The 11,046-nt window shown below is 43.9% G+C and overlaps 1 protein-coding gene across 1 annotated transcript; it reads left to right on the top strand.

The window, feature by feature from the left end:
- Positions 1–7: 7 nt before the first annotated feature.
- egfl7 (EGF-like-domain, multiple 7) lies at positions 8–10,980 on the top strand. The gene is made up of 9 exons (XM_019269125.2): positions 8–189; positions 3,698–3,971; positions 4,577–4,699; positions 5,693–5,805; positions 6,399–6,494; positions 6,591–6,815; positions 8,737–8,813; positions 9,179–9,341; positions 10,450–10,980. Exons 2-9 carry the CDS (start codon positions 3,892–3,894, stop codon positions 10,467–10,469), a joined length of 897 nt encoding a protein of 298 aa, XP_019124670.1. The 5' UTR covers positions 8–189; positions 3,698–3,891; the 3' UTR covers positions 10,470–10,980.
- Positions 10,981–11,046: the final 66 nt, after the last annotated feature.

Raw genomic sequence — 11,046 nt, 5'->3', positions numbered from 1 at the left:
GCCAGTCCACTCACAGGGAGCACCAAGAACTTAAACCGAGAGGTTTTTTACTATTTCAACCCTCAAAACTTTTAAAAAAGAAGTTGGCACCATGGAAGACTCCTCTTATCCACCGGTCCGGCGGCTCGTGCCCATGGCGGCCGCTCAGCCTGCGCGCGCACACGCACCTGATGACCCCAGACTGCGACGGTAAGATTTATTTACATATTATTACTCATAAACATGTTCAGACATGAGGAACCATGTACAACTGTGTGTGTTTTAGATTCATTTATAATGTTTTTTATCTAATAAAATATTAAATAAGGTCAGACTGTACTTTACGCAGAGAAAGAACAGAGTTAAAGAATGCAGACATACAGTTAAACAAAACTAATAAACAAATGTAAGCATATAATGGAGATGTATTATATACAGGCAGGAGCTGGACAATAATTTATACAACTACAGGTGAGATTCTACCTGGTTTACACGCATGTATTGAGGTTATATGTATAGCACAGACAAATATATGTGACAAGAAAACCAAGGACCTCTATGTATGGCACTTTATTCCCTTTAACAAAGACCACTGAGTGATTTCCATACTGCTAAATAATGACTAAATTGGCCTAAATGGCCCTTATGAAGTCATTTCTTAATGCATCTAATGGTTAATGTAGGGAAGTATAGTGCGGGCTGCATTAGTGCATCTAGATCGTGACATGAATACATGGATATCTGTTTCGTTTTAGCTTAATATTATATTTATCCATCACGTTACGATGATTAAATATTGAATTAGTTTGCCTGCAACATAAATTCAGTGGAAAACAACCCAATTTATTAAACCGTAATGGCTATAATGAAGGTTTTTTAATATATTTGTAATGAATTGATTCATCTAGTTGTTGTTTTTGCATAGGCGTCTAGGTTTAATGAGTTTTACTAAGACTAGACTTTAATGAATGTTTTTTCTCTCGCCTATAACTTCCTTTATGGTTGTAGTTTTCCTTTAGTTTTCCCTTTAAAGGGCAGTGTCACATTTTTCCAAGTCTGTTTTAAAATAACAGTCAGGTGCACACACTATATGAACATTAAAGTTTTGCTTGCTGTATTCATTTCTCTTGTCCATACTGGAACTACATTCCTAATGCATGAATACATCAGGAGGCAAGAATGCAAAAAAAAGTATGTAATGTTAATCTGAAGCTAATATGAGGCTTCAGCAGTCTGAGTTAGACAAATTGAGAATCTTTTTACACTCTTTTCATGCAAAATTCATGCATCGTGTTGCAATCTTTCGATCGAAACTTCCTTAGAAAACACTGTCTAGGGAACAAAATGTGAATTTCATACTTAAAATACATTAACTTTGAAATATACAATTGATCTGACTGATTGGAATCATGTTGGGAAGTATGGAGGTGTGTGTGTGTGTGTCAGTGAAAGGACCCTTTAATCACACTGCCTTAAGACAGAAACGCAGGGTTTCTTTAACCCAGGAGTCAGCTTGTGAAGTGTAGTTTATGAATGAAAAAAAAGCAACAAAAAAACAAAAAAACGTGTAGTTTATATAGCTCGTGCAGTGACGTCACACACGGTAACCCAGTGCAGGCAGTCTGAGCTCCGGGACACCCAGCTGGAGGAGTGGGAGGAGGTCCTAACCATCACCCCCCATGCGCTCTGACAGTCTGAGGAGAAACCTGACTGCTAGCGGAGTTCCTATCATCTTTGGACTTTGAACTCACCACCGGAATATAACGGGACCAACTTTTGCTTTTTGCTTTTTTTTTTGTTTCTTGTTCAAGCCTCGGTTGTCTCTCTGCTTTTCCCGCACTGTTTTTTTGCACGCCTGTGTTTTTTTCTTTAAAGGGGGATTAATCTTAAGATTATTCCACTTCACGGTTTGTGATTATTATTATTTTTTGTATCCGTGCATGCTCTCCCCGTGATGTTTGATGCTTGTTGCTCGGTGGTATGGAGATGTTTCTTTTTTATTTGTGGAGTCATCCGTTTAATGCATGTGTGAGTATTAAACAGAGGTGGATTGAACTGTGAAACAGCGCCCTCTCATGGCCAATGTAAGAAGCGCGTCTCTCTAATGTGTCCTAGTGTGTCTTGGGCTTGTTCCATTTTTGATTTGAATTACACATAAAACACATGCAGGCACAAACATGTCTTGTGAGCTCTGTGATCACAGATGTTCGCCTGTCTTATATGTAGGAATTATTACACGCATTTTACTCCCAATTGCTGCTTTTTGCAAAAACCAAAATGAGACCAATGAGAATCATTTTGGCTGAAATTTAAGTCTTGCTTCCATAATTGAGCTATCTACCACTTAATCTTTGCAGAGAGGCTTTTATATCCCACATGCTGAAATGTTGGTATGTACTTTATGCACCCCAAAGGAAGTGTTTTTTAATATTTTAACAGCCAACATCATAATAATAAGTTCTTATTCAGTCATAGGATGATGTTATACCACACCATCCAGCTACTATAAAGTTTTTGGGCATGCGTTTCTTTTACCCTGCGGCATTCCTGACTTCATTCATTGCCAGTGTTATGATGCTGGACAGTGCTGCACACACGCACATGTTGTCTTCAAAGTGGTCCCCCCCCCCCGCTGCGATTGGAGTCACACTCTCTGCCGTGATTTATGAATGAACACAGGCTTTACATGTGCGTGCCCCGTCTCTGGGCGTCAAGCCAGCAAGGAGGGGATCAGAGAGACATGCAGGCTGTCAACTAAAGCCGAGGCTTAGCGTCCACCCCTGGGATAACTGAAGACCGTCCTGAAGGCTTTACAGTCCCACAACCTGCAATCGCACAAGTCCGGCTTTAACACCCCCCTCCCCTGTTAGGAGATTTCTCAGAGGTTTAGTATCTGGTCTAGCATCACAGCAGGAGCAGGTCCAAGCTGATTGTCATGAAAGTGTGGAGCTGCTGCACATTCTTTTTTCCAAACGGACGGCTTTGGCCTTTCTTCTAATCCTGTGCAGTGCGTAAGAATGAAAACAAGGGAGCGTTCTTTGTCCTTTTGACCCGTCTTTTGTCTTATAGTGTCAGAGCCGGGCAGGTGCAGATCAGAGAGTTCGACCTGCTTTGTCCAGAAGAATTCAGGACTGTACGTGTAATGCATAGCTGCCTACATATATGGCATCTATGCAACACTTGTGGGCTCTGTTTGCTTCATTGGCTCAGTAAGGTTAGAAGTTCAAACCCAAGGATGTATCCAGACATCTGCCTAGTAATGAGTTATCTACTGTTTCCAGTCCAACATCTCTCAAAAAGACTTTCTGTGATTTAAGGAACATTAACTTCACACGGATAGACTGCACTTGAGATTGGCAAATCCAAATCTAAATCTAAATCTTGAGTTTTAAATACCAAACAGTGTCAAGTCTCTACTAAAAATGTTTAGACTTGTGGATGCACCACTCCCTACACAGTGAAATGATTCCTGACCTTTGCAAACACTCACCAGGGAGATAGAAAATAGTTCGGAATGTTGAAAACAAACATTTGATCATGTCAAACTTTTTTGGAAAATGATGATCTAACAATGATAATGTAACAGAAAGACGTCTCCCGGAGAGAGCAACCGTATAATTCATGTCGGCTTGACATTTTAATTAAAAGGAACTTCAGCGTAAAGATTCATATTGCAGTACTAAATCTCAATCTAGCTCAAATTTCCTCTCTGTTACAGGTAGCCGGAGTCGTCCTCCTGGAGGAGAACGTACGCATTCGGTGCAAGGAGGACTTTGGCTACGATCCACGACGACTCCCCCCCTCCCCGGCCTCCCCTCCCTCCCCTTCGTCCTCCTCTCCTCTTCCCCTCCCGACTGGCACAAGAGAAGAGTGTGAGAGACCGAGCGAGGGAACGTGGGAAAGAGGGAGACGATGTACCAAACGCTGCTTCTTTCCTCCTCCCTCTTCATCCTTCACGTGATGGGCACTCCGCAGTTCTTCGCTCAGCACGGGTAACAGCTCGCCTAATGCTTCTTCCTGTGTTTATTATGGCCCGTCATTTAGGTCCGTGTGGTCTTTAAGTGACAGACCTCCCCTTCAGCTGTCATTCAGACCTGTCTGTTTTAGCGACCTCCCCGACACTGCAAATGTATACAAATTAGACAAGTGACATCTAAATATGCACCAGATCACTCTCCCAGGGCCGAAGCTCTAACCCTTCTGTCCTCGACTATTAAATGCAAAGCATTACGGGGGGAGTCTGCGGGCTCACCTTGTCATTTTCTAGTTGATTTGCACAAAGAGGGAAATAAACTGAAAGCCAAACGAAAAGGTCAAGTGGCTCCACGAGGAGGTCAAAGATCAACTCTGAAGTCTTGACACATTCAGGAGTGATTACACGGGTCAGTCAGAGGCAATTAGGCTGCACGCCAACTCTCGGCGACAAACAGAAATCATGAAGATCTCATATATGTCACAAGTATCTCTCTGTAAATTATTAAAGCACTAAAAACTTCTCATCTAAAAGCAGCACGGCTTCCAGTGCCGACCGCTCTTTGAAGCCCCAAAGAGGCTGTATTTCACGTCAGTTTTAATGTCCGATCTCCCTTTTTTGCAGGAGGAGGGTGTGCGGCCGAGACCTCCGTCACAGCGTTGTCACGGCAACGGAGTCGTACATCCAGCCGGTGCACAAGCCCTACATCACTCTGTGCCAGGGGCATCGCCTCTGCAGCACATACAAGTGAGTCTGAGCCGGCAACAGCAACAAAATTCACATATTGGGCCGTCAGCCGTCAGTGTTTTAACGAAGCCGTCACACAGATGGTTATTTAACGAAGGCGTAAACAATGCTTGACATGTTTAAGAAGAGCCGGGGGTTAGATGTGCAGTCGTAAATAGATTAACTGGACTCTCTCCCACATACACAAATGCACAGTTTTACACAGAACTGGGTCATGGTGGCACATATTTGGGTTGAATCTAAATATCAAGTACTTTGTGTAACTACGGGAAATGAACTGCCTGCCCGCAGAGACCACGGCCATGTTTATTTTGGACCGCGTCTCCCTCCCTACTTACACACTCTCAATCTCCCTCCAGCTCATGCTTTCGAGTCCCCCCTTACATTCCCTCAATATTTAATCTTTTGTTTTTAACTCTTCCCTCACTACCAAAATTCAAAAAAAGTTTCACGTTTGGGTTTTTGTTTTTCATTCTTTGGCTCGTCATGTGGGCAAACCTCAAACAATTACAGGCCTCTAATCCCATGATGATTCTCCTGACTTTGATTATAACGATTTTATCCTTTTTGTTTTCGACAAAACACATCTCATTGCTTTCGGCTTGTTTTGTTTTTTAGCTCTTTCCTCAGTTTATCACCTTGCATCTGTCCTCGCAGAGCAAACATACCAGAATCTTAACAGGCTGCAGCCGAGATCTCACATTTTAGATCTGAGCTTGCATCTCCTCTACTTCCCTGCTCCTCGCTCCCTCCCTCCATCCCTATCTCATCTCTGACACACTCTTGGACGTCAGTGATCCGTGAGCCGTGGTTTCACTATTCCACCAAATTCCTTTTTTTCTTTTTTCTCATGAGTGTTCTTACAGTCTGACAGAACATGGAAAAGGCTGGACGGGCTCAACCACACACACACACAGACACACGAGGGTGATGACAACACTATAAATAACAAGGAAAACCCTAACCGTGGGTATCTGTGTTTTGTCTCCACAGGACCGTGTACTCGGTGGCGTACCGGCAGGTGAGCAGAGCGGCGCCACCTTTGCATTTCTACCCAGAGTGCTGCCCGGGCTGGCGTAGATTTCACTCTCACAACTGCAACCAAGGTAACGCCTGAAGCACGTGACGGGGTTTATGTGTCGATCCGTAACCTGTGTTACCTGCATCTGTTACGTGGAAACTCGTTTTCTTGCCAAGCGTTGAGATGATAAAATCGATACCACCAGTCAGGAGATGGTGTTGTTGTAGCTTAGGATGGAAGTAGGGTGAAACGTCTAGCCCAGTTCTGTAAACTCTGTACACAAAGCAAAGTGTACATACGAGACAAGTTGTGGTTTCGTTGGTGGCTGCACTATATCTTCTGCAGGAAGTCACTGTTCTGTTCCGGCAAAGAAATACCCACACATGCAACTACAATGTGTCTTGTTTTTTACACTTCCGAGTGAAATTCAGAGGTGCTGGATGGCAGACACCCCCAGACACCCCCTGTTTCCACTGTGTCCTTTCATATGAGAGTCAATGTCCTCAATCTCTTAGCAAGAAAGCAAAATAAGCATATTTTCCTAGGCCTAGAAGTAGTTCAGCACACAAAACACATTGTATTGATTAAACAAACTATTTAATATGTCAATTATGAAGCTTTATGGGTGCTGCTGGACAGACTTTACTGAATCATTCCTTTTAAATGTCTCTTCTACAGCCGTGTGTGGACAACCCTGTGTGAACGGAGGTACCTGCTTAAGACCCAACCAGTGTGCCTGTCCGCTAGGCTGGACGGGACACCAATGCCAAACAGGTAAACACACACACACACACACACACATACCAGCACAACTACAAGTTTTTGTGACTTCAGATATAAACTCATTTCTTTGTCCTTCTTGTCTGTCAGATGTGGACGAGTGTAGCGAGCAGCAGCCGTGCGTCCAGGAGTGTGTGAACACAGCCGGCAGCTATCGATGCGCATGCAGAGACGGTTTCAAGCTTGCCGGAGACGGCCGTTCCTGTCAAAGCCTTCCTTCTCCTCCACCTCCTCCACCTTCTCCTCCTGCTGCTGCCACTCCTCCCTCTCCCACCCAGACCAGCCAAGCAACAGTGGGTGGTCACACAGATGCAGGTAAATGAGCAATATAGGAGTGTGTGTGTGTGTGTGTATAATCTTGTGTCTTGCAGCAGCAAAGTTACTGGGGGCACAGAAGAAAAGAACATAGCCAGTATTCGCGGTCCATTATTACTTTTGGTACGCGCTATGCCACTCTCAACTCGTACCGTGAGTAATAATGCACTGCGACTGGTGCCGACTCCAGCCAGATGTGTCTTGTGATCTGGTCCCGTGTGGTGAGACTGGTACCACTTGGTCTTTGATAATGACTCAGTTTACAGTACTCCTGTGAGTACAGCAAGCATCTGACTCTAATAGAGATCCCATGCAAATACAGGCATATTTTTATCCCCGCACGCTCCATTAGTTCTCTTGAAAATGTTGCAATGTTGACTCTTGCCATGAAAAAAGTCCATTTTTCGTTTGTGTGTGCTTCCTGTATCTTAGCAACAAAAGAATACAACCCCCCCTCCGTGTCTACAAGTATGGTAGTTGACCCCCAGGACATTCCTATTCTGTGTCAGCGTTATTGCTTTTTTTGGGAATTAATGCAACATGAAACCTTAAAGAAGACTTCCCCTTTCCCTGATTTTCCCAAATCTTTCCACCTTTGGGGATCTTTTTTTTTGAAGGGGATACTTTCTCATGTCTCGCTGTCAGAACATTAAATACCTCAATGCAAATGTGAGATTGCCAAACGTCTCGGGGGCTCTGCTCCAAAATCCCTCCCAGCGTTTCTGTCGGAGGAGAAAGACAAAAACAAAACCAAAAAAAAAAAATCACACTCAAACAGATCTCCTCAGCCAAAACGAGAGCCCGCTACACTCGGATGACTCCGCATGAGAGTCCTGCAAGTATTGCAGACTCAGCAGAACGGATCGGAAAAAAAACATACAAAGAAAAAAAAGGGGGGGTGTGGGGTGTCGGGGTTGGGACGAGCAGCCAAAGTATGACGGATCTTTCTGCTCGGTGAAGGCGACTCAGGGTTTATTTGTGGGAGCGTGCGCTGGGTTTAAACGCTTTAAAAGTTCGGAGGCGCCAAAAAAATTGCAAAGGCAGCAGAGACGTCTTCGCCCGGGGCTGCGTTTCATTATCTGCTCATGTGAGCACATCAGAGGGATGTTGATGGAGATAACGAGTATAAACACGAGTTTAAATGTTCAAAAAGTTCGAGCCTCGCTCCGACTCTGCCAAGCTGCTGTGGAGGAGTGTTGTGCATCTTCATCTTACTCCCCTTTTTTTTTTCGTCTCCTTTTTACACTGTGATCCTGGCCAACATTCTCATTCCAGCTCCATCAACCCTGTCTGCTGGGGGTCATCGCCAGCCCCCCTTCCCACTTCTTTTCCTCCCTTTTCCCTCCTCCTTTTCCTCACCCTGTTTCTCAACTCATTCTTGTCTCGGTAATAGACCACATCTGGGAGAGATTGAGCTGTTCTGGGACTGTCTGCTTAAAGCATAGCCAAAAAGCAGGGGGTCTCTTTATTTTAGCGTCCCGATCTGGGTCCCGTCTGCTCCAGGGACGTTCCCCCTTCGGGGTGGAGCCAGGCACACCAGACACTTCCCTTGTAACCGATAACCATGTTCACAGGGATGAATGAGTGCTGGTCTATTTCTGGTGACCCCTCTTTCAGCTTGTGTGTTGGGCTCTTTCGGGCTGTTCCCATATCCATGCTTCCCCACCCCTGTGCTCTAAATTCCCCCGGCCTTAAACTCCTCTTCCTCTTAAAGACATTGCCGTGGCCATGAATCATTCGAGGAGAAGGATTGATGTGGGCAGGCTGCTCAGAGGACTCTTCTGAGATGTAGACTTAGTTTTGAGAGAGAAGATTAAGCATCATTTTTTTGCGTTTGATTTGTGCCCTAACCCTTCTCTCCTCTCCACCCTTTCCTCACCATCCTCTCATACGTATTCCTGTGTTTGTATGGTGTCTGCAGGTGGAAGGCTCGGTCTGGTGGAGAATGTGACGGAGGAGGTACAGAGACTGAGGAACAGAGTAGAGCTCCTGGAAAAGGTACGTGAGAAAAACACATGGACGCATGTTCAAACACAAGCACACACAAATAAAAGCCACCTACCCTGATACTCCCCAGCCATCGCTCCCCAGGACCTCAACCGCTGGTCCTTATGATGGTATGATATAAAATCCTTGCTATTTAACCTCCCCGACCAAAGATTCTTTGAAATGCCAGACCCGCACTTGGCAGCTTTTTAAATTTTTATGGCTTTTATGAGACGTGAACTTTTGTTTCGTGAAACAAGCAGAAAGGGGAAACAGAGATTAGCTATTGAAGTATAATTAGGTCGCATTCATTCTTGGTTTACGAGGTGAGTAATAGTCTTTTTTCCTGCTCGATCCCTCTTTCTCCCTCGGTGCAGAAGTTGCAGTTGGTGTTGGCCCCCTTCAGCAGCTTCTTCCCGCTGTCGCTGGACGAGGGCGTGTCGGAGAAAACCACCTTACTGTCCCACTCCTTCCAGCAGCTGGACCGCATCGACTCCCTCAGCGAGCAGATCGGCTTTCTGGAGGAGCGCCTCGGCACATGTGAGTGACCGCACGGTGACCTTTAGCTGTAACGTAGTAAACAAAATCCCATTTCTACCTGAACACCACTGGAACCAGGAAAGCAGTAAAAACCATTTTCAAACCTCTTCAAAAAAAAAAGAAAAAAGATCAGAGACATGTAAAAAGTTCAAATGTAACAATTATCCATAATGTAATCAAATAAAACATAGTACAAATCCAATAATATAATACAATCTTGTGCCTGTTATGTAATTACCTTTTTGGCTATGACATTACAAGTTCAGTGACACAATCAAAGTAGCTCAAAATTTAAGTCAAAAAGATACGTTTGCTCCGTAATTTGAACCAGATATTAAAGATAACACTTCCAGATGTCACAAACCATTGAACATTTTTCAAAAGTTTGACCATCCACATGGTGGCGCTAGAGGGGAAGTCATGGCATCAACGAAGTCAGTAGCATGCGTTACCTGGGAACCATAAATGACTTGCTACAACATTTCAGTCTGGAGTCTGACCATTTCCATCCCTACAACACGCCGCTAAGTTTTGTTGAAACAATCACATCTCTGTGCGTCTAATAATTAATTTGATTGTTTAACATTTGAACAGTCTGGACGTGAAATGTTCAGTGAAACCTGCAGCTTCTTGCACATGTGCAGCTGCTCCGCGGCCTCGGAGGGATCGCAGGTCACTGAGGGCATGGCCTTTGATTGACACGCTGTGACTGTTTATTCCAGTGAAATGGATGAATCATAAGTGGGATGCACGGTATAAAGATCAGCAAATATGTCTATCAAACCGAGCACGTCAAGCCAATTTTTATTCGCGTATTGAATCAGGCAAATGTATTTATTATATTTGACTGTCTCCTATTTGCATATGAGCCACGTTGGATATTTTTATTACGTTACGAGCTTTATCACATTTGGTTTTATTACATTATGGTCAGTTACATTTTGGGATTTGACATCATGAAGCTCCAACTATGAAAATCTTAAATCAACAACCTCAGTTTGCATTACGGTGAAATCAAAACATGGACTATAACGGCATGCGATTGATGTAATGAATACAATACATAAGTTATTTCTGTAACTCTGCTCTTCTCTGTTCTCTGGTTCAGGTTCTTGCCAGGAGAATTAGCCGGCCCAACATTTCCAGACGTCTCCCGCAAAGTTAATAATGACACAAACAGACCTACCAGAGATCGTACGCACCAAGATGGCAGGCGTAAGAACGAGATCACAGAAAGCAGAAACAGCTCTCAGCTCTTGTTATGCCATGACGCACAGATCATTTGTGATTTTCACTATTCCCCACGGCTTCTTTCACTTTTCTTGTTGGATTACTGTCAGGTTTTTGATTTTGGTTAACCTGTGGCAGGGTCACTTTGCAGCATTACATCATCCCTTTAACATCTGAATCACACTCCACCTCCTGAGGGCCAAAGGTCAAATTGGCCACTTTTGTTTCTGTGTTTGTTTTACATCAGTGCAGCTGTGTCCTCCGTCTAAGCCCAAACTGTCCCGAGGCAGACACGGACATCTGTATTTATCTATTTAAATTATGATTACTTTTAGTTATGTCTCAGTGCTCCAATAGACATTTTTACCTAGTTTTGTAACGTTTTGTAATAAAAAGTCTTAATCAAAAACACCATGTGTCCTTATTGATATAAAAAGATTACTGAATCATGTCTGCAAATTTATTGTTTTGATAA

Source organism: Larimichthys crocea, chromosome IX (genome assembly GCF_000972845.2).
Source record: "Larimichthys crocea isolate SSNF chromosome IX, L_crocea_2.0, whole genome shotgun sequence".
Lineage (NCBI taxonomy): Eukaryota > Metazoa > Chordata > Actinopteri > Sciaenidae > Larimichthys > Larimichthys crocea.
The sequence above is the reverse complement of the archived record's forward strand: the minus strand, read 5'-3'. Positions and strand labels throughout refer to the sequence as shown.